At 40.0% G+C, this 20,261-nt stretch overlaps 2 protein-coding genes across 3 annotated transcripts in view; one reads left to right on the top strand and one right to left on the bottom strand.

Annotated features, from left to right (window-relative positions):
* znf185 (zinc finger protein 185 with LIM domain) overlaps positions 1 to 3,676 on the top strand; it is a 24,447-nt gene extending 20,771 nt beyond the window's left edge. The window contains exons 24-26 of one of the 2 annotated variants that reach the window (XM_073820508.1): positions 2,659 to 2,736; positions 2,919 to 3,021; positions 3,184 to 3,676. In XM_073820508.1, coding sequence (XP_073676609.1) covers positions 2,659 to 2,736; positions 2,919 to 3,021; positions 3,184 to 3,282 — 280 coding nt within the window. In that variant the 3' untranslated portion in view covers positions 3,283 to 3,676. Of the gene's footprint in view, positions 1 to 2,655; positions 2,737 to 2,918; positions 3,022 to 3,183 lie in introns of both variants that reach the window. The other variant, XM_073820507.1, reaches the window with a different exon arrangement.
* Positions 3,672 to 20,261, bottom strand: fut11 (fucosyltransferase 11 (alpha (1,3) fucosyltransferase)). Its single transcript, XM_073820509.1, has 4 exons — positions 20,174 to 20,261; positions 17,133 to 17,805; positions 14,589 to 15,211; positions 3,672 to 4,730 (listed from the first exon to the last, which is right to left on the bottom strand). Exons 1-4 carry the CDS (start codon positions 20,176 to 20,178, stop codon positions 4,583 to 4,585), a joined length of 1,449 nt encoding a protein of 482 aa, XP_073676610.1. The 5' UTR covers positions 20,179 to 20,261; the 3' UTR covers positions 3,672 to 4,582.

Here is a 20,261-nt window from a genome sequence, read left to right as displayed (position 1 = left end):
GATTTAACTTAAAATTTTAAGGCAGCTGCTAAACTTAAGTTTTTAAGTTGAAACTGGTGAAAATTTTGTCATTTTAACTTATTACAATAAAATGAGTTGATTTAACTTGTGAGTTGATGTTACGTAGGTTGATTTAACTTAAAATTAAGGCAGCTGCTAAACTTAAGTTTTTAAGTTGAAACTGGTGAAAACTTTGTCATTTTAACTTATTACAATAAAATGAGTTGATTTAACTTGTGAGTTGATATTACGTAGGTTGATTTAACTTAAAAAATTAAGTTTAGCGGCTGCCTTAATTTTAAATTGAAACTGGTGTAAACTTCAAGTCATTTTAACTTAATACAATAAAATGTGTTGATTTAACTTGTGAGTTGATATTATGTAGGTTGATTTAACTTAAAAACTTAAGTTAAATCAGCTTAAAACTACAAGTCATTTTAACCTATTACAATAAAATGAGTTGATTTAACTTGAGATGAAATTATGTAAATTGATTTAACTTAAAAACTTAAGTTTAGCAGCTGCCTTAAAATTTTAAGTTAACTCAGCTTAAAACTACAAGTCATTTGAACTTATTACAATAAAATGAGTTGATTTAACTTGTGAGTTGAAATTACGTAGGTTGATTTAACTTAAAATTTTAAGGCAGCTGCTAAACTTAAGTTTTTAAGTTGAAACTGGTAAAAACATCGTCATTTTAACTTATTACAATAAAATGAGTTGATTTAACTTGTGAGCTGAAATTACGTAGGTTGATTTAACTTAAAATTTTAAGGCAGCTGCTAAACTTAAGTTTTTAAGTTGAAACTGGTAAAAACATCGTCATTTTAACTTATTACAATAAAATGAGTTGATTTAACTTGTGAGTTGAAATTACGTAGGTTGATTTAACTTAAAATTTTAAGGCAGCTGCTAAACTTAAGTTTTTAAGTTGAAACTGGTAAAAACATCGTCATTTTAACTTATTACAATAAAATGAGTTGATTTAACTTGTGAGCTGAAATTACGTAGGTTGATTTAACTTAAAATTTTAAGGCAGCTGCTAAACTTAAGTTTTTAAGTTGAAACTGGTAAAAACATCGTCATTTTAACTTATTACAATAAAATGAGTTGATTTAACTTGTGAGCTGAAATTACGTAGGTTGATTTAACTTAAAATTTTAAGGCAGCTGCTAAACTTAAGTTTTTAAGTTGAAACTGGTAAAAACATCGTCATTTTAACTTATTACAATAAAATGAGTTGATTTAACTTGTGAGCTGAAATTACGTAGGTTGATTTAACTTAAAATTTTAAGGCAGCTGCTAAACTTAAGTTTTTAAGTTGAAACTGGTAAAAACATCGTCATTTTAACTTATTACAATAAAATGAGTTGATTTAACTTGTGAGTTGAAATTACGTAGGTTGATTTAACTTAAAATTTTAAGGCAGCTGCTAAACTTAAGTTTTTAAGTTGAAACTGGTAAAAACATCGTCATTTTAACTTATTACAATAAAATGAGTTGATTTAACTTGTGAGCTGAAATTACGTAGGTTGATTTAACTTAAAATTTTAAGGCAGCTGCTAAACTTAAGTTTTTAAGTTGAAACTGGTAAAAACATCGTCATTTTAACTTATTACAATAAAATGAGTTGATTTAACTTGTGAGCTGAAATTACGTAGGTTGATTTAACTTAAAATTTTAAGGCAGCTGCTAAACTTAAGTTTTTAAGTTGAAACTGGTGAAAACTTCGTCATTTTAACTTATTACAATAAAATGAGTTGATTTAACTTGTGAGTTGATATTACGTAGGTTGATTTAACTTAAAAACTTAAGTTAAATCAGCTTAAAACTACAAGTCATTTTAACCTATTACAATAAAATGAGTTGATTTAACTTGAGATGAAATTATGTAAATTGATTTAACTTAAAAACTTAAGTTTAGCAGCTGCCTTAAAATTTTAAGTTAACTCAGCTTAAAACTACAAGTCATTTGAACTTATTACAATAAAATGAGTTGATTTAACTTGTGAGTTGAAATTACGTAGGTTGATTTAACTTAAAATTTTAAGGCAGCTGCTAAACTTAAGTTTTTAAGTTGAAACTGGTAAAAACATCGTCATTTTAACTTATTACAATAAAATGAGTTGATTTAACTTGTGAGCTGAAATTACGTAGGTTGATTTAACTTAAAATTTTAAGGCAGCTGCTAAACTTAAGTTTTTAAGTTGAAACTGGTGAAAACTTTGTCATTTTAACTTATTACAATAAAATGAGTTGATTTAACTTGTGAGTTGATATTACGTAGGTTGATTTAACTTAAAATTAAGGCAGCTGCTAAACTTAAGTTTTTAAGTTGAAACTGGTGAAAACTTCGTCATTTTAACTTAATACAATAAAATGTGTTGATTTAACTTGTGAGTTGATATTACGTAGGTTGATTTAACTTAAAAACTTAAGTTTAGCAGCTGCCTTAAAATTTTAAGTTGAAACTGGTAAAAACTTTTAACAGTGTAGACCATAATAATGCACAAAACAAACCTTGACTGGATTTTAATTATTGAAACTGACTGAAATAACAGCAGTACAGAGATTTGTTTGTGGTAGATCATAGAAAAGTTATCTGTGAATCAATAGTCTTCAACCACAAAACTGTTCTGTGTTTCTTTTTTATAGCAGCTCTGACTATGACTATGTGTCATCAACATCCTCCAACTACAACTACAGCAGCCCCAGCAGCTACTCTAGCTACTCTAGGTAACATGTTTATATATCTCACATAACATATGACAAGAACACTTCTGTACTTACGAATATACACAAATAGACATATTCATTCATTCTGGACCAAATTTATGTATCCTATGTGATTATGTATTATGAGTAAATGGGCTTTTTTTTGTCATACGAGCCATAAACAATGACCCCTTTTTTTTCAGAGGAGATATGACTCCCTGTACATACTGTGGAGAATTGGTGGGAAATGACGCCAAAATCACCATTGAGCACCTGAACATATCCTGTCACCCAGCCTGCTTTAAGGTACGCAACAATATCCGCTCACACAAAGAACTCTTTTTTCCCAGACACCTCTCTAATTTGTATGGCACAATGTGCTGGATATATTTTAGCTCATTTGTGATATACTATCCTGCCATACTTAATGAAAATATATATTGAATTTCTTTCCCCCCCCCATTCTAGTGTGGTATTTGCAGTAAACCAATGGGAGATTTTCTCCACAATATGTTTCTCCATCGTGGGACGGTCCATTGTGAGAGCTGCTATGCCAATGTGATATAAGGAGATCTGCTTACACTGCTTGAAACATCAGTGAAGAGTAGCTAACTTGCTTATATGAATAGGAATTAGACTTGTTACTGACACAAAACACAGTCCTCTTTATGTTTCCTCACTGATCTTACGGCTGACATCTCACACTGCAGCTGTGGAGAATACCTTCTGAATATGTTCATAAAATGTTATTTGTGCTTGTTGCAGGGCATATAGGATTTTGTTTTGGATTCTCTTCTCACTTTAAATGTTTAGTCAAGACAGTAAGAATGTATATCTTTGTTGTATTTAATCATCAGAAACCATTTTAAAGATATCGTATTGCTGTTTTAGTAGCATTGTTTTGAAAATATGTATCCTGCATCAATATTGACCATTAAAGCAAACTTCTCATTGAATGCAAGTCAAATTCTGCTTTTATTGTTTTGTTACAAGAATGCGCAGTAAAAAATATAAATATTGCATAAGAAATACTGAGGTACACGAACACTGAAACAGGTTGAGACATGAACAGGTCCTATAGGAGAATGTCATGAACCGTTTGAAAACAGGTCCAGGTTATTAAAAACAAATCACTCAAAAGGTTTTTTGCACGATTTGAGCAAAGTTTGACAAATTAATTTCAATTGTGACATTGTATGACAATAAACAACCTTCCTTCACGCCCACATTCCCATTCGTTTCCATCATATGAAAAAATGCTATATTGGAAGTACTAAAAATGGAAATAGCTGTATATTCAATAATTAGCATCACCATTTAGTATAATGTAAATCGCCAAAACAAAGTCATCCAGACACATACTCATAATTTTATAGAGGTGTAATATGCTTAATGATTTAAAGTCGTAATGGTTTAAAAAGGAGTTTTGCTTGCTTTACTTTATGTAGTATTTTTTCCTTTTGATTTCATAGTGAAATTTGACCTTGACGTGTTTTCATGAGATTCACCCTTCAAGACCATTATGCAAAGACATCGTTATTCTTTGTTCATCATAACTGCAGTGATATCCTTCTATGAGACCTTCTGTGACAAGCTGCAAGCAAGCCTGTGTGATTGTAAGGTGTGAGCATTCAACATCTGCTGAAGCTTTTAGATTAACATTTAGCTCAAGAACATTCATTGTGAATGGATAGTAGAAAATACTGATGGGAAATATTTAAATGTAACAAGACTATTGTGATTTTCACATTTCATCAGCCTTAGGTGCATTGCCAAATTGTTTCCAAAAATATTTCAGTCTTGAGACTTCAGAGGAAGTTTTGATCTGTGACGTCCCCTCAGGTGGATTGTGAGTCCTGAGTTCTTCTCATTGGCCTCTGGCTCTCCTCACAGCAATACTCTGTATATGCTGCCACAATAACGACGGATCTGAGACGTTGTGTCTGATGAGTGACTCCAAAGCCTCTGCTTGATCCAGACTCTGCCAGTAGTCCTGCGGCCACATCTGAAGCCAGCTGAAAACAAACATCAGAATTTCACTCTACTCCGTGCCTTGCTTTAAAACAACATTCACAACAAATTAAAATGGGTCATGAACTGAGAAATCAAATTTCCCTTGATCTTCTAGACATAAAACAGGTCAACGTACTATAAAAACATCTTGTAAAGTTTTAGAACTCAAACAGCTTTTCTTAAAACCAAGCCGAAAAAAAAAATTCTATGAAGCCTGTATTTATAATACTTACGTATTTGAGGTTAACTTTTAAGATTATGATTATTTATAACACACAATGGACACCATATTAAATCGACGTCATTTATAATGGACTATATCATATTGCATTTATTTTTAAATTTTATTTTTATGGTCCCCTTACTCTATTGACTATAAGCAAGTACATGTCAAATATAATGGTTAAGGTTAGTCTAGGTAGAAGGTTCACGTACTTGCAAAGTTACTTATAATCAGTTTGTTGGGGAACCATAAAAATCGAGTGTTAGCAAATATTTAGCACACTACTAATAATAGTTACTGCTAACTGGCATGTAGTTGCAGATTTATTGTCAACAGCTGTCTAACGGGTACCATTAAAATAATCAAACTGATAATACAATAAAAACTTACTTAACTTAATATTAAAACTATGAGATGTATAATCCTTGGTAACTTAAGTGGATGCTGTCATGAGTCTGGTCAGTGTTTGCTGTGTTTGTGTTTAAGGACTTTTATTTTGTTGTTTCTGTGCCCCATTGTTTTCTGCTTCCCTGCCTCTCTGCTCCCCTATTTGTTGCCATGGACACTTATTACACCACGCCCATTCCCCTGTTAGTTTCCATGGTTACCTATTAGATCATTACCTCTGTCTTGTGTATAAATAGTCCTTGTGTTTTCTCTGTGGTTGGTCAGTTGTTAAATGTGTAATGTTTTGTCATGGTTGTTTCTTGCTCGAGTCTGAGTTCCTGTATTTCTTGTTTCTTTGTGGAGTTCCAAATAAACTACTGCATTTAGATCCTCATCCTGCCTCTTCTGACCATCGAGCCGTTACAGAACAACTGACCATATTATGGATCTAGCAGGAAGTTCATTCAACCCCGTGAGTTTGCTCAGCTCCATTTTCCAAAATGGCCGTCCCATCGAGTGTTATGTGGAGGAATTCATTACTTATAGTCACCTGGCACCTTGTGAGGAGACCATGATTAAGGAATGTTTCTGGAGTGGACTTGACCCAGATATCAGTTTCAACTTACCTGATGAAGACCCCAATGGACCCTTGAACAGTTTATTGACTTTGTTCTGTTGTATTGTAAATCTCCGTTTACTGTGGTTGAGGTTGAGTCCACTCACAAGATGGTCGCCGCCACAGCACAGGATGTCTGCTAGCACAGGGCCTGTTCACAAGATGGCGGCCCATCCAGAGTCTGTTCACAAGATGGCCGCCCTTCCAGAACCTGTTTGAAAGATGGCTGCCCTTCCTGAGCCTGTTTACAAGATGGCCGTTCTTCCAGAGCCTGCTCGCAAGATGGTTGCCACGCTCAAGCCTCTGCACAAGATGGCCGCCACGCCAGAGCCTGTCACAAAGATGGCTGCCACGTCAGAGCCTGTCGCCAAGATGGCCTCCGTTCCTGAATCCTCGGCCAAGATGGCCGCCAAGCCTGAATCCCTGGCCAAGATGGCCACCGTTCCCGAGTTCCCGGCCAAGATGGCCTCTGTTTCTGAATCCCCGGCCAAGATGGCCGCCAAGCCTGAGTCCCCGGCCAAGATGGCCGCTACATCTACACTTTATCGTGCCAACTCCGTCTCAAGAGGGTTGGTGTCTAGCGTGGAGGACCCACCGCTGCTATCGGCTCGAGTAGCTGGTCTCCCCAAACTTACATTAGCCAAGTCAGCGCCCGCTAACGTCATATTTGCTTCTCCTGAACCTGCGCCAGCTGCTGTTCCTGCACAGTCAAGTCACGTCACAGCTGCTGTTCCTGCACAGTCAAGCCATATCACAGCTGCTGTTCCTGCCAAGGCAAGTCACGTCACTACTGCTGTTCCTACAAAGTCAAGTCAGGTCGTAGCCGCAATCCCTATACCAAGTCAAGTCGCAGGTGTATTTTCAAAGCCAAGTTTAGTCGCAGCTGTTCCTTCAGAGTCAAGTCAAGACACAGCAGCACTTCCTGAATCAAGGGCCTCATCTGTCCACATGTCCGCTGCGCCCATGCCTTTTATGGCGGCGGCGTCTATGGCGGAATCCCCTGAGGAGGCCGTTCCTGAGATTCCTGTCTGTCCTGTCACGGCTATGGAGGCCGTTCCTGAGATTTCTGTCTATCCTGTCAGGGCTATGGAGGCCGTTCCTGAGTTTCCGGTCCCCTCTGTCACGGCTATGGAGGCCATTCCTGAGATTCCTGTCTATCCTGTCATGGCTATGGAGGCCGTTCCTGAGATTCCTGTCCATCCTGTCATGGCTATGGAGGCCGTTCCTGAGTTTCCGGTCCCCTCTGTCACGGCTATGGAGGCCATTCCTGTGGTCCCTGTCTGCCCTGTCCTGGCCAAGGAGGCCATCTATGAACTCTCTGCTCGACCTCTCACGGGTATGAAGGCTGTCAGTGAACTCCATGACCTCTTTGTTTCTGTGTCCGTGGTCTGTGTTTCAGGTCTGTCTGTCCCAGCCTGGTGGGCTCCTGCTCCATCTGCTCCGCCCTGGTGGGCTTCTGCTCCGCCTTGGTGGGCTCCTGCTCCTTCTGATCCGCCCTGGTGGGCTCCTGCTCCTTCTGCTCCGCCCTGGTAGGCTCCTGCTCCTTCGGCTCCGCCCTGGTGGGCTCTTGCTCCATCTGCTCCGCCCTGGTGGGCTCCTGCGCCTCCTGCTCCGCCCTGGAGGGCTCCTGCGCCTCCTGCTCCGCCCTGGTGGGCCCCTGCTCCTTCGGCTCCGCCCTGGTGGGCTCTTGCTCCATCTGCTCCGCCTTGGTGGGCTCTTGCTCCATCTGCTCCGCCCTGGTGGGCTCTTGCTCCATCTGCTCCACCCTGGAGGACTCCTGCGCCTCCTGCTCCGCCCTGGAGGGCTTCTGCGCCTCCTGTTCCGCCCTGGAGGGCTTCTGCGCATCCTGTTCCGCCCTGGTGGGCTCCTGCTCCTTCTGATCCGCCCTGGTGGGCTCCTGTTCCTTCTGCTCCGCCCTGGTGGGCTCCTGCTCCTTCGGCTCCACCCTGGTGGGCTCTTGCTCCATCTGCTCCACCCTGGTGGGCTCTTGCTCCATCTGCTCCGCCCTGGTGGGCTCCTGCGCCTCCTGCTCCGCCCTGGAGGGCTCCTGCGCCTCCTGTTCCGCCCTGGTGGGCTCCTGCTCCTTCTGATCCACCCTGGTGGGCTACTGCTCCTTCGGCTCTGCCCTGGTGGGCTCCTGCTCCTTCGGCTCCGCCCTGGTGGGCTCCTGCTCCATCTGCTCCGCCCTGGTGGGCTCTTGCTCCATCTGCTCCGCCCTGGTGGGCTCTTGTGCCTCCTGCTCCGCCCTGGAGGGCTCCTGCGCCTCCTGCTCCGCCCAGTTCTTATGTTCTGTTCTTATGAATACTCATGAGATACATCATATTATAAGGTTTTTTATAATGCATTATGCATTTATTATAATGCCTTAATAATACCTTTATAATTTATTATAAATACAGGCTTCACGTCATAGTGTGATGAAAGACAGCCTATGCAGAATAAAATCATTGCATCTCTCCTTCCCCTGCATGCATTAATCAGTGGGGAGGACTAAAGAGACAAAGACAGGATTAATCCAATAACAAACCCCTGTCGCGAATCCATTTCTCCTTCCATTGGATCCAACAGTGATGTAGCAACATATACAGTATCTCACAAAAGTCAGTTCACATTTCCGCAACAATTTTAGTATCTTTTTCAAGAGACAATACTATAGAAATGAAACTTGGACATATTTTAGAGTAGACAATGTGCAGCTTGTATAGCAGTATAGATTTACTGTCCTCTGAAAATAACTCAACATACAGCCATTATTGTCAAAACAGCTGGCAACAAAAGTGAGTACACCCTCAGTGATAACAGCAGTATGTTGTTTAACCATGCAAAGCCTGCTTGACAGGACCATACAAACATGTATATCTTGTATTAGAGCAGTTAAAATTAGGTACTTTAAGCACAATCCTATCATACTGACCACTGGATGTTCAACATGGCATCTCATGGCAAAGAACTCTCTGAGGATTAGAGAATTAGAATTGTTTCTCTCCACAAAGATGGTCAAGGCTATAAGAGGTTCAGTAACACCCTGAAACTGAGTTACACTACAGTGGTCAGGGTCATACAGAGGTTTTCCAAGATGGTTCCCATTCAGAACAGGCCTTGCAAGGGTCGATCAAAGAAGTTGAGCACTCGTTCTGTGCGTCAGGTGCAGAACCTGGCTTCAAAAAACAGATGCATGAGTGCTGCCAGCATTGCTTTAAAGGTTGCAGAAGTAGAAGCTTGTCGGTTTGTCATATGCCGCACACTGCAACAAGTCGGTTTGCATAGGCGCCATCCCAGAAGGAAGCCTCATCTGAAGCTGGCTCACAAGAAAGCCCGCAAACAGTTTGCTGAAGACAACCTGTCCAAGAGCATGAATTGCTGGAACCATGTCCTGTGGTCTGATGAGACTATAAGATAAACTTGTTTGGCTCAGGTGGTGTCCAGCATGTGTGGCGATGTCCTGGTGAGGAGTACCAAGAAAATTGTGTCTTGCCTACAGTCAAGCATGGTGGTGGTAGCATCATGGTCTGGGGCTGCATGAGTGCTGCTGGTACTGGGGAGCTGCAGTTCATTGAGGGAAACATGGATTCCATTATGTACTCTACATTCTGAAGCAGAACATGATGCCTTCCCTCCAGAAACTAGGCCGAACAGCAGTTTTCCAACATGATACTGACCCCAAACACACCACCAAGATGATAGCTGCCTTGCTGAGGAAGCTGAAGCTGAAGATGATGGAGTGGCCAAGTATGTCTCCAGACCTGAACCTTATTAAGCACCTGTGGGGCATCCTCAAGCGGAAGGTGGAGAAGCAACATGTGTCTAACTTCAAGCAGCTCTGTAAGGTCATTATAGAGGAGTGTAAGAGGATCCCAGCAACAACCTGTGCAACTCTGGTCAATTCCATGCCCAGGATGATTAAGGCAGTGCCAGATAACAATGGTGCTAACACAAAATATATTGACACTTTGGACAAGTTCACTTAGGGTGTACTTACTTTTGTTGCCAGCTATTTTGACAATAATGGCTGTATGTTGGGACAGTATGGAAAACGCAAATAAAAAAAGTAGTGATTTCTAAATTTACTTTGACTTGTATTTCATTGCAGACAATATGAACACAATGTCACGTTTTGTCTGGTCAACTTCAATTTATTTGTAAATAAACAGTCGTGGCCAAAAGTTTTGAGAATTACATAAATATTGGAAATTGGAAAAGTTGCTGCTTAAGTTTTTATAATAGCAATTTGCATATACTCCAGAATGTTGGAGAGTGATCAGATGAATTGCATAGTCCTCCTTTGCCATGAAAATGAACTTAATCCCGAAAAAAACTTTCCACTGCATTTCATTGCTGTCATTAAAGGACCTGCTGAGATCATTTCAGTAATCGTCTTGTTAACTCAGGTGAGAATGTTGACGAGCACAAGGCTGGAGATCATTATGTCAGGCTGATTGGGTTAGAATGGCAGACTTGACATGTTAAAAGGAGGGTGATGCTTGAAATCATTGTTCTTCCATTGTTAACCATGTTGACCTGCAAAGAAACGCATGCAGCCATCATTGCGTTGCATAAAAATGGCTTCACAGGCAAGGATATTGTGGCTACTAAGATTGCACCTAAATCAACAATTTATAGGATCATCAAGAACTTCAAGGAAAGAGGTTCAATTCTTGTTAAGAAGGCTTCAGGGCGTCCAAGAAAGTCCAGCAAGCGCCAGGATCGTCTCCTAAAGAGGATTCAGCTGCGGGATCGGAGTGCTACCAGTGCAGAGCTTGCTCAGGAATGGCAGCAGGCAGGTGTGAGCGCATCTGCACGCACAGTGAGGCCAAGACTTTTGGAAGATGGCCTGGTGTCAAGAAGGGCAGCAAAGAAGCCACTTCTCTCCAAAAAAACCACCAGAGACAGATTGATCTTCTGCAAAAAGTATGGCTAATGGACTGCTGAGGACTGGGGCAAAGTCATATTCTCCGATGAAGCCTCTTTCCGATTGTTTGGGGCATCTGGAAAAAGGCTTGTCCGGAGAAGAAAAGGTGAGCGCTACCATCAGTCCTGTGTCATGCCAACAGTAAAGCATCCTGAGACCATTCATGTGTGGGGTTGCTTCTCATCCAAGGGAGTGGGCTCACTCACAATTTTGCCCAAAAACACAGCCATGAATAAAGAATGGTACCAAAACACCCTCCAACAGCAACTTCTTCCAACAATCCAACAACAGTTTGGTGAAGAACAATGCATTTTCCAGCACGATGGAGCACCGTGCCATAAGGCAAAAGTGATAACTAAGTAGCTCGGGGACCAAAACGTTGAAATTTTTGGTCCATGGCCTGGAAACTCCCCAGATCTTAATCCCATTGAGAACTTGTGGTAAATCCTCAAGAGGTGGGTGGACAAACAAAAACCCACTAATTCTGACAAACTCCAAGAAGTGATTATGAAAGAATGGGTTGCTATCAGTCAGGATTTGGCCCAGAAGTTGATTGAGAGCATGCCCAGTCGAATTGCAGAGGTCCTGAAAAAGAAGGGCCAACACTGCAAATACTGACTCTTTGCATAAATGTCATGTAATTGTCGATAAACGTCTTTGAAACATATGAAATGCTTGTAATTATATTTCAGTACATCACAGAAACAACTGAAACAAAGATCTAAAAGCAGTTTAGCAGCAAACTTTGTGAAAACTAATATTTGTGTCATTCTCAAAACTTTTGGCCACGAATGTACATCCTTTCCTGTCATTCAGACCTGAAACACACTCCAAAAAAGGTTGGGACAGGAGCAATTTAGGGCTAGTAATCTGGTAAACTGGTTAAATAATGATGTGATGAGGTGACATGTGAAACAGGTGATTTGGTACAAAAGCAGCATCCATCTAGTCCTTTAGGAGCAAAGATGGGCCGAGGATCACCAGTTTGCCAACAAATACGTGAGAAAATTATTGAAATGTTTAAAAACAATGTTCCTCAAAGAAAGATAGGAAGACATTTGGATATTTCACCTTCAACAGTGCATAACATAATCAAAAGATTCAAGGAATCTGGAGGAATTTCAGTGCATAAAGGACAAGGGCACAAGCCTAAGCTGAACAACCGTGATCTCCGATCTCTCAGGCGGCACTGCATCAAGAATCGTCATTCATCTATAAGCGATATCACCACATGGGCTCAGGACTACTTTGGCAAACCTTTGTCAAGTACCACAACACATAGTTACATCCACAAATGCCAGTTAAAACTGTACTGTGCCAAAAGGAAGCCCTATGTTAACAGTGTCCAGAAGTGCCGTCGACTTCTCTGGGCTCTGAGGCATCTGGGATGGACCATCACACAGTGAAAACGTGTACTGTGTTCAGATGAATCAGTATTTTTTGGGAGAAATGAACGCTCTGTGCTCCGGACCAAAGAAGAAAAGGATCATCCAGACTGTTACCAGCAACAAGTCCAAAAGCCAGGGTCTGTCATGGTATGGGGTTGTGTCAGTGCCCTTGGCAAAGGTAACTTGCACTTCTGTGATGGCACCATTGATGCTGAAAAGTACATAGTGATTTTGGAGCACAATATGCTGCCTTCAAGAAGACTTCTTTTCCAGGGACGCCCATGCATATTTCAACAAGAGACAATGCAAAACCACATTCTGCACGCATTACAAAGTCCTGGCTGCAGAGGAAGAGGATACAGGTACTTAAGGGTGCTTTCACACCTGCCTTATTTAGTTCGGTTGAATCGCACTAGAGTTCGTTTTCCCTCTTGGTGCGGTTCGTTTGGGCAGGTGTGAATGTAGCAATCCCACTCGAGTCCGCACCAAAAGCGGACCAAAAAAGCGTACCGAGACCTCCTTGAAGAGGTGGTCTCGGTACGCTTTCAAACGAACACGGGAGCGGTTCGTTTGTGGTGAGAACATGAACCGAACTAGAACAGACCCAACCGCAAAAAGTACTGCACCTTTTTGGACTAATCCAGCTGCCGTAGTCCGCTGCGCTGTTCATTATGGGATGAGGACAAGTATTTGTTGACAGTTAGCAACATAGCCTCAAGACAGCTCGCGGACAAACTTGGAGTTGTGAGGAGGTGCGGAGCCTCATAAATTTGGTCTGATGATCATATAGGTCCCAACTTTCGAAAACTCACAAGAACATCACAATCTTTCTCATTGTTTAAGGGGCCGTTCACATGTCGCGCCTAAAAACGCATGGAAAACGCCTGTACAGCTATGATAAGCTGCTTCTCCAACTTGTCAATGCTTTCAATGTTATTAAGGGAAAGGAAGAAGCTGATTGGTTGGTTTATGTCACATGACCTGCGGTGCGCTTGCAGCATTCTGAAAAGTTGCGATGTTTTTATCTCGATGCGGCGCTTTCGCGAATGGAAAAAACGTGTGCGTCGCGACCACGTCGCTTCCATGCTGAGCGCGCATACCGCACGTCTACATTTGAAATAACGAGCTTGAGCGCGCAAAAGACGGGACATTTGAATGGCCCCTAACAGTTTAGAAAATACGTTCAACACACTGATCTATATAATTCTCTATTATAGATCAGTGGTTCAATGACACGATCTGGCCAACGAGTGAGGTGGATGTTGTCACATGACTGCATTTTGGTTCGTTTCAACTGGTTCGGACCAGAGCAATCAGTGTGGTGTGAAAAGGACCCAAAACGGCAGAAAAATGCTACAATGTATCATTTGTTGCTCTTGGTCCGGACCAAATGAACCGAACCACAGATGTGAAAGCACCCTAACTGGCCTGCCTACAGTCCCGACCGGTCTCCAATAGAGAATGTGTGGCACATTTTGAAGCGCAAAATGCGACAACAAAGACCCCATGCTGCAACACACTTAAGACTTGTTTGCAGGAAGAATGGGACAAAATTACACCTGAAACACTTCATCACTTGGTGTCTTCAGTCCCTAAACGTCTTTTAAGTGTTGTGAAAAGGAATGGCAACATTACAAAGTGGTAAATGCTTTACAGTTCCAATTTTTTTTTAAATGTGTTGCAAGAACCAAAATTGGAATACGTGTTTATTTTGAAAAAAGAAAAAAAAAAAAAAATCATGAGGAACACATTAAATAATGTGCTGTTGTATTGTCTGCAATGAAATACAAGTCAAAGTAAATTTAGAAATCACTACTTTCTTTTTTATTTGCGTTTTCCATACTGTCCCAACTTTTTCTGATTTGGGGTTGTATATCCAAGTTTTTTTTCTATAGTATTGTCCCTTGAAAAGATATACTAAAATGGTTGCTGAAATGTGAGGGGTGTACCTACTTTTGTGAGATACCGTAAGTATGAGTAAACATGTTTGTACCACTATTGCATTGTCTGTTCAGATGATTTGATATATACTAAGTATTTATACATTACAACCCAAATAACCCATGTTGTTTTTAAGCGTACATCACAGTACATCTATTATGTTTAAAATGTAAAACTGTTAGCCAATCATAGAATGTGCCAAAAACACACTGTTCTGCAGAGAGGGTCAAAACAAAGACAGAAAATAGCCTATCACTAATAAATTATTATTCTTTTTGATGTTAAAATCTTATAAGTGGACCTCAGAGAATATTATAAAATAATTAGTGCATGACTCCGTTAACTTAAAATGTGATGCATTTTACAGTGAAATGGTAATAAACGAAAGCTGCTCACCCATCATGTGGGTCAAGGTGTTCCACAGGTCCATATCCAGGACTGGGCAGCGGGCAGCCCATGTGTAAGCTGTTGGCCATCTTTGGTTGAGGCGACAGGTTTTGTTTTGGGTTCTTCCTGTGCGCTTTTACTGCTGCCAGACGTTCATTCTCTTGGTCGCACACAAAACACTCAAACCCGTTCAGGTAGTTTGGTTTGCTCATGTCATTGACGCCCCACTCTCTGGTCTCCAGCCCCTCCAGCAGACGCAGATTAGTGATTTTGCTCGGCGTTTTGTACTCCAGATAGCGTGAGTACTCTACGTCGTCTTGATCCAGAGCTTTTATGAACTCCGCCAGTTCCCGTGGAGAGGGAAAATCATCAATGAGGATAGCAGAATGATTGTTTGGCAGCCAGTCAGCCACCAATGATGAACCCCTGTAAATGGGCACACAGCCCTGCTGCATGGGCCGCCACAGCTTCTCCGTCATGTAGTCGGGGCACAGGCCGTTCTCCAGGGCTAGGTGGAACTTATAACGGCCGACAAAACTCATGAAGCGCCTGTCTTCACCAGTGGCTGTGCTGGTATCCTCCAGATAGTCAGGTAGGGGTTTGTTATTAAGGCACTTCCCATATGAGTCAATCTGAGGAGAAGACACAAATGACGATAAAAATTCTTAAAGTAGTTCACTTTAAGAAGATTTTACAGTTGATGTACTCACCCCATTGTCATCCAAGATGTTCATGTCTTCCTTTCTTCACTCGTAAAGAAATAAGGTTTTTTGAGGAAAACATTTCTGAATTGTGCTCCATATAGTGGACTCCAATGGTGAACTTCCAAAATACGGTTTAAATGCAGCTTCAAAGGATCCCAGCCAAGGAATAAGGGTCTTATCTAGCGAAACAATTTTCTAAGAAAAAAAAAAAATTACATACTTTTAAACCTTAAATGCTCATCTTGTCCAGCTCTGTGTGTACTCTGTGTATTCTGGTTTAAGACAGTTAGGGTATGTTGAAAAACTCCCATCTCATTTTCTCCTCCAACTTCAAAATCGTCTTATATCGCTGCATTGAAACTGCATTTTGGAAGTTTAAACTCGCGGGCACCATTGGAGTCCACTATATAGGGATAATTCCTGAAACGTTTTCTTCAAAAAACATAATTTCTCTACGACTGAAGAAAAAAAGACATGAACATCGTGGATGACAATGGGGTCAGTAGGCATATGACATATACACACTAGAATGTTTCCTCATCCAGTTTCTGCACTCTTTGTACTCTTGTACTCATTTATACTGGTTTGTCTCTTCACAGAAGTGCTCAAGTGCGATCCGGGTGACTTTTGTTGTTGTGTTTCCAGTAGTTTCTTTGTTGTCCCTCTCTTTATTTTAATTTTTGACTGTGAAACAATGGGCGAGGCCCATCGACAAACTAATAAGTGCAAAAAAATTGCAAAGTCTACATGCAAGCTGCACCTAAAATACTGTGCTGATGATGACATTTGCGATGCACACACTGTACACATATTCTAGTGTATGCATAAAAAGTAAAGTATGATTTTGTTACAAAAGGCTGGAATACACTAAATTACTTAATAAAACACAAGGCATCATACATTTCTTGTAGCTCAAGTTGTTCAGCATGGCACTAACTATGCCAAATGTCATAGGTTCGATTTACCTGGGAGCGTTAGAACTGATAAAATGTAAATGTGTACCTCGAATGCAACAATAGTTGCTTCGGATAAAAATGTCTGGCAAACGCATAAATGTACTATATGATACACTTGACAAATGAAAACAATGTGTTAGATACGGGATAGGCAATGTTGGTCCAGGAGCGCTGATGTTCTGCAGAGTTTAGCTCCAACCCCGAAAAAAAAAACCCTCACCTGCCTGTAGCCCTAGATCCTAGGCTAAATCTGCTGCTGTCAGCAAAAAGTAGTACTTCTGGGTTTGTGCCAGTCAACATTCATAAATGTTAGTATTGTAATTTTTCTGTTGTTCTGTAAAGTAAAATAAAAAAGACAATAATAATAATAACAATCATTCCAACAGCTCAATTAATACATTTATTATAACATTCTCCGTTGCTCAGCAAGGCTGCATTTATTTGTACATTAAAAACACAAGCCTGATTCAAGAAGGGGGTCTTAAAATGGACAAAGAATATTTTAATCTAACTTATTAATTGTAAGTTAAATTGTGCTTTGTTGGTAGGCTATAATGCCTACTAGAATGTAAAAAATGTTCAGTGTTAAGTAAATATTTTTTTATTGTTTTGTAATTGATTTTTTTTTAAAGCAAGACAAAACTGTAAAAAGCACATTTTGACTATTTAATTTATGCAATGGTAAAAAATTGGCAAAATACATGGGGGGGGGGGGGGGACACTTCGACTCTTCGACCCAGTGTTTAATTTTGTTCCGCTTCAGACAAGAATTTTCATTTCGGTGCATCCCTAATTATAAGTTGGCCAGCAACTCAGACAACAACTAGCAAATTGGGGCTAAAGCCTATTTATTTTAAATATATTTAAAATTTTGACATTTCTTACAGTATTACCTCTATATATTTCATCAGCTCTTGAACATAGCGATCCCGGTCTGAGGGCACATCACAGTGGGACTGCATGTAGAGCACAGGGGCCAGACCGGCCCGTCTCCAGCGGTTCTTCTCCTGCAGAGGGACTGCTATTGGTTTCAGAAGGTATTCCAGAGAGGGCAACCACTGCAGCGTTAAAGGATAGTCAGACTCCCTCCTGAAGGTGGCTGTGTAGTTAAACAGCCTGATTCCAACACTGTGAGAGAGAAGGTAATTATTCATGGGCGACTCTTCATGGAAAAGCGCCCAGGTCTGATGGGACAAACGTGGCAGCGGAGCCTCGTACGCCCGGAAGTCTGTGCCATAGAAAATAATGGATGCCGTGCGGCGATACAGCTGAACTTTACGGTTGCTTGTGACTAGACAGGATGAGTGGGCACAGTCCACACGCTCTGTATCTCCTGGGAAGTGCGGGAACAGATTGGAGCTCCACCAAAGAAGGATGGGCAGCTTATTATTGGGGCGAGAGTCAGTGTTTCCAGGACCACGATATGTGCTCACACTGGCAAACTCCATGTCAGTGAGGGCACTTTGGGGCTGGAAAACACCATCGTCTGTCGTATCCACTGGCTCCTGTGCCCAGCAGCATACTGGGACCACCACAATAAGCCACAGGCAAAGCGCCATAGTCAACCTGAGAAAGAAAAGAGACTACACTGAAACTTCTCTTCCATCAGTAAACTGTTGCAATGTGGTTGAAGAAAATGTAACTACCTACACTGGACTGTAAATATTATTAAGGGCAAAAATAAACCTGGGCTTGATAAAGCCCTGCCTAATGTGAAAGCATGAAAGAATCTTAAGATTTTTGACCCCCCACAGTAGGGTCAACCAGAGGTCCCTGGCTCAAATGTTTGATTTTGCTAGCATTTATTCTGAGGAAGATAGACATGTATAGTGATGAAAGCCAAAATATTAAATGTCATGGATGATTAATTGTTGATTAATCCACTATTTTGCAGAGGAAGGTCAAATTTTCACCTTAGATACAGAGTCAAGTTACAGGGGGGTAAAAATTACTTGATATGTTGACTTTAGCAATCTTTGTTGCATTATGTGCCAATGGTGGCCATTCAAAAATGGGAAAATAGCACTTTTCAAGTTTTTCTCCAAAGTTTGCATGCCTGTAACTCAAGAAGTATTAAAGATATTTGAATGTCCTTTTAGATATTGGGTCTTAACAAACTTTCCTTTTGGCATCTTTATTTTTAATGCCCTATGAGATTCTGTTCCAGAGATATTGGAACTTCAACATGGTTCCAGGAGTAAATCGTTAAAATGTACACATTTTCAGTGGTCAAAAACCAAATATGGGTCCATTTAAAAAAAACAAACAAAAAAACATGATCTTTTATTTTAAAGAGAAATGTCTGAAGAACAAATTATGTTAAAAGAGGAGATGTATCTTGTTTCTTTTTGTCAAGAAAACTGCAGTCTGAGTGCTATAAATATTCATTTTCCAAAGTTTGCGTGCCCATAACTCAAGAGGTATTAAAGCTATTGCAATATTATTTTAGACTCTAGTTGTAAATAAACTCTTTTTTTTTTTTTGGAATATTAATTTTCAAAACCCTACATCATTCAGTCCCTGAGATATGAGGATCTCAATGAGGCTTAATGTCCAGATTGTTGAATGTTATCTATTTTCAGTGGAGAAAAACTTGAAAAGTGCTGTTTGCCGAATTTTGAATGGTCACCATTGGCACATATTGCAACAAAGATTGCTAAAGTCAACAGATTTTACTAATATAACTACCAATCTCTGTGCAAAAATAAGATAATGATGCTGCAATCTATTTGAAGTCATTTTTACCCCCCTGTAACTTGACTCAGAATCTAAGGTGAAAATTGACATTTTGACCTCCCTCTACAAAATAATGGATTAATCATGAATTATTCATCCACGACATTTAATATTTTGCCTTTTATCACTGTATATCAATGTATATCTTTCCTCAGAATAAATATTAGCAAAATCTAAAATTTGAGCTGGGAAGTTTTTTGAAATTTGGTTGATTTGACACAGAATGACCCTATATTATGTCAGGAGCAACAAGAGAATATGGAATTGAGATCTCTTTAGCATCTTAACACATCTTAACAGACAAAAACACAAAATTATGTCACAATGCACATCTCAACGAGTAGTCGCCTAAATACAGCCAGTCAAGTGAATGCAACAAATCAAATTATGTCAGTATTTAAAATCTAAACATTAGGTCTTAAAGTGACAGCAGCCTAATATACTCATTTATGGCATTAATGTAATCAAACAACAAAGGACAAAGAGAAAATCACTCACTGCTGTTTAATGAATCATGTAGTGTTAGTGTTAACAAAGATTAAGGTTGAAGGTAATTTATACTAACTACTATTATACCTGCCTGAAAAAACATTTCTTAGTTTTGTTTTAGACGGTTTATTTTAATAATGTTTGCACTTTATTAGTTAGGCTAGTGCTTTTTTTTTTGCTGTGGTATCAAAACTCAATTGAGAATTTCACTGGTGTCTAAAATTTTGCTGTCTTAACAACAGTATAAGGTCACATATGCCAAAAACTATGAAAACAACATTTTATTTTATTTTATTTTATTTGTGGCAGAGTCACTAGCCCAACCAGACAGATATAAAACATCCTTAGTGTAAACTGTAAACTATTTAAAACATTCAAGTACATGCACAGTAATAAATATGGGAAAAATGAACAGAAATGACTGTATTTCAAAACATAATGAGCTTTTTAGACATAACTTTAAACAATGTGGTCTTACAACCTACTAATATGACTAATTAAACATCATTTTTGGTCATCGTAATGGCAAAACATAGTCAGCAGCCTACTTAAGCAGCATTTTGGGCATATTATATTTAGAAATGCACTCTGGGTATAGAGGCACAGTGTTTTAACCACAGCCAAAGAAGAATAAAAAACACATTTACGACAAAGCATAAACACAGGCGCTTGTTTTCATACAGTATGGACTTGCAGCATACTTTCTTACTTCATTTCAGGACAGATGCATGCTGTATTGTTGCATTTCCACAGTTCTGTAGCACAGGATGCACAACAGAAGCTGCTGTAGCATGAGT

This window comes from Garra rufa, chromosome 16 (assembly GCF_049309525.1).
Source record: "Garra rufa chromosome 16, GarRuf1.0, whole genome shotgun sequence".
NCBI lineage: Eukaryota > Metazoa > Chordata > Actinopteri > Cypriniformes > Cyprinidae > Garra > Garra rufa.
The sequence above is the reverse complement of the archived record's forward strand: the minus strand, read 5'-3'. Positions and strand labels throughout refer to the sequence as shown.

Bases quoted from the DNA above. Each gene is read 5' to 3' on its own strand.
- fut11 (XM_073820509.1), bottom strand. The intron at 15,212-17,132 runs GTAATACTGTAA...TCTTCTCCTCAG, and splicing joins AGCTGATGAAATATATAGAG to ATTGACTCATATGGGAAGTG. The intron at 4,731-14,588 runs GTGAGCAGCTTT...GTTTGTTTTCAG, and splicing joins CACCTTGACCCACATGATGG to CTGGCTTCAGATGTGGCCGC.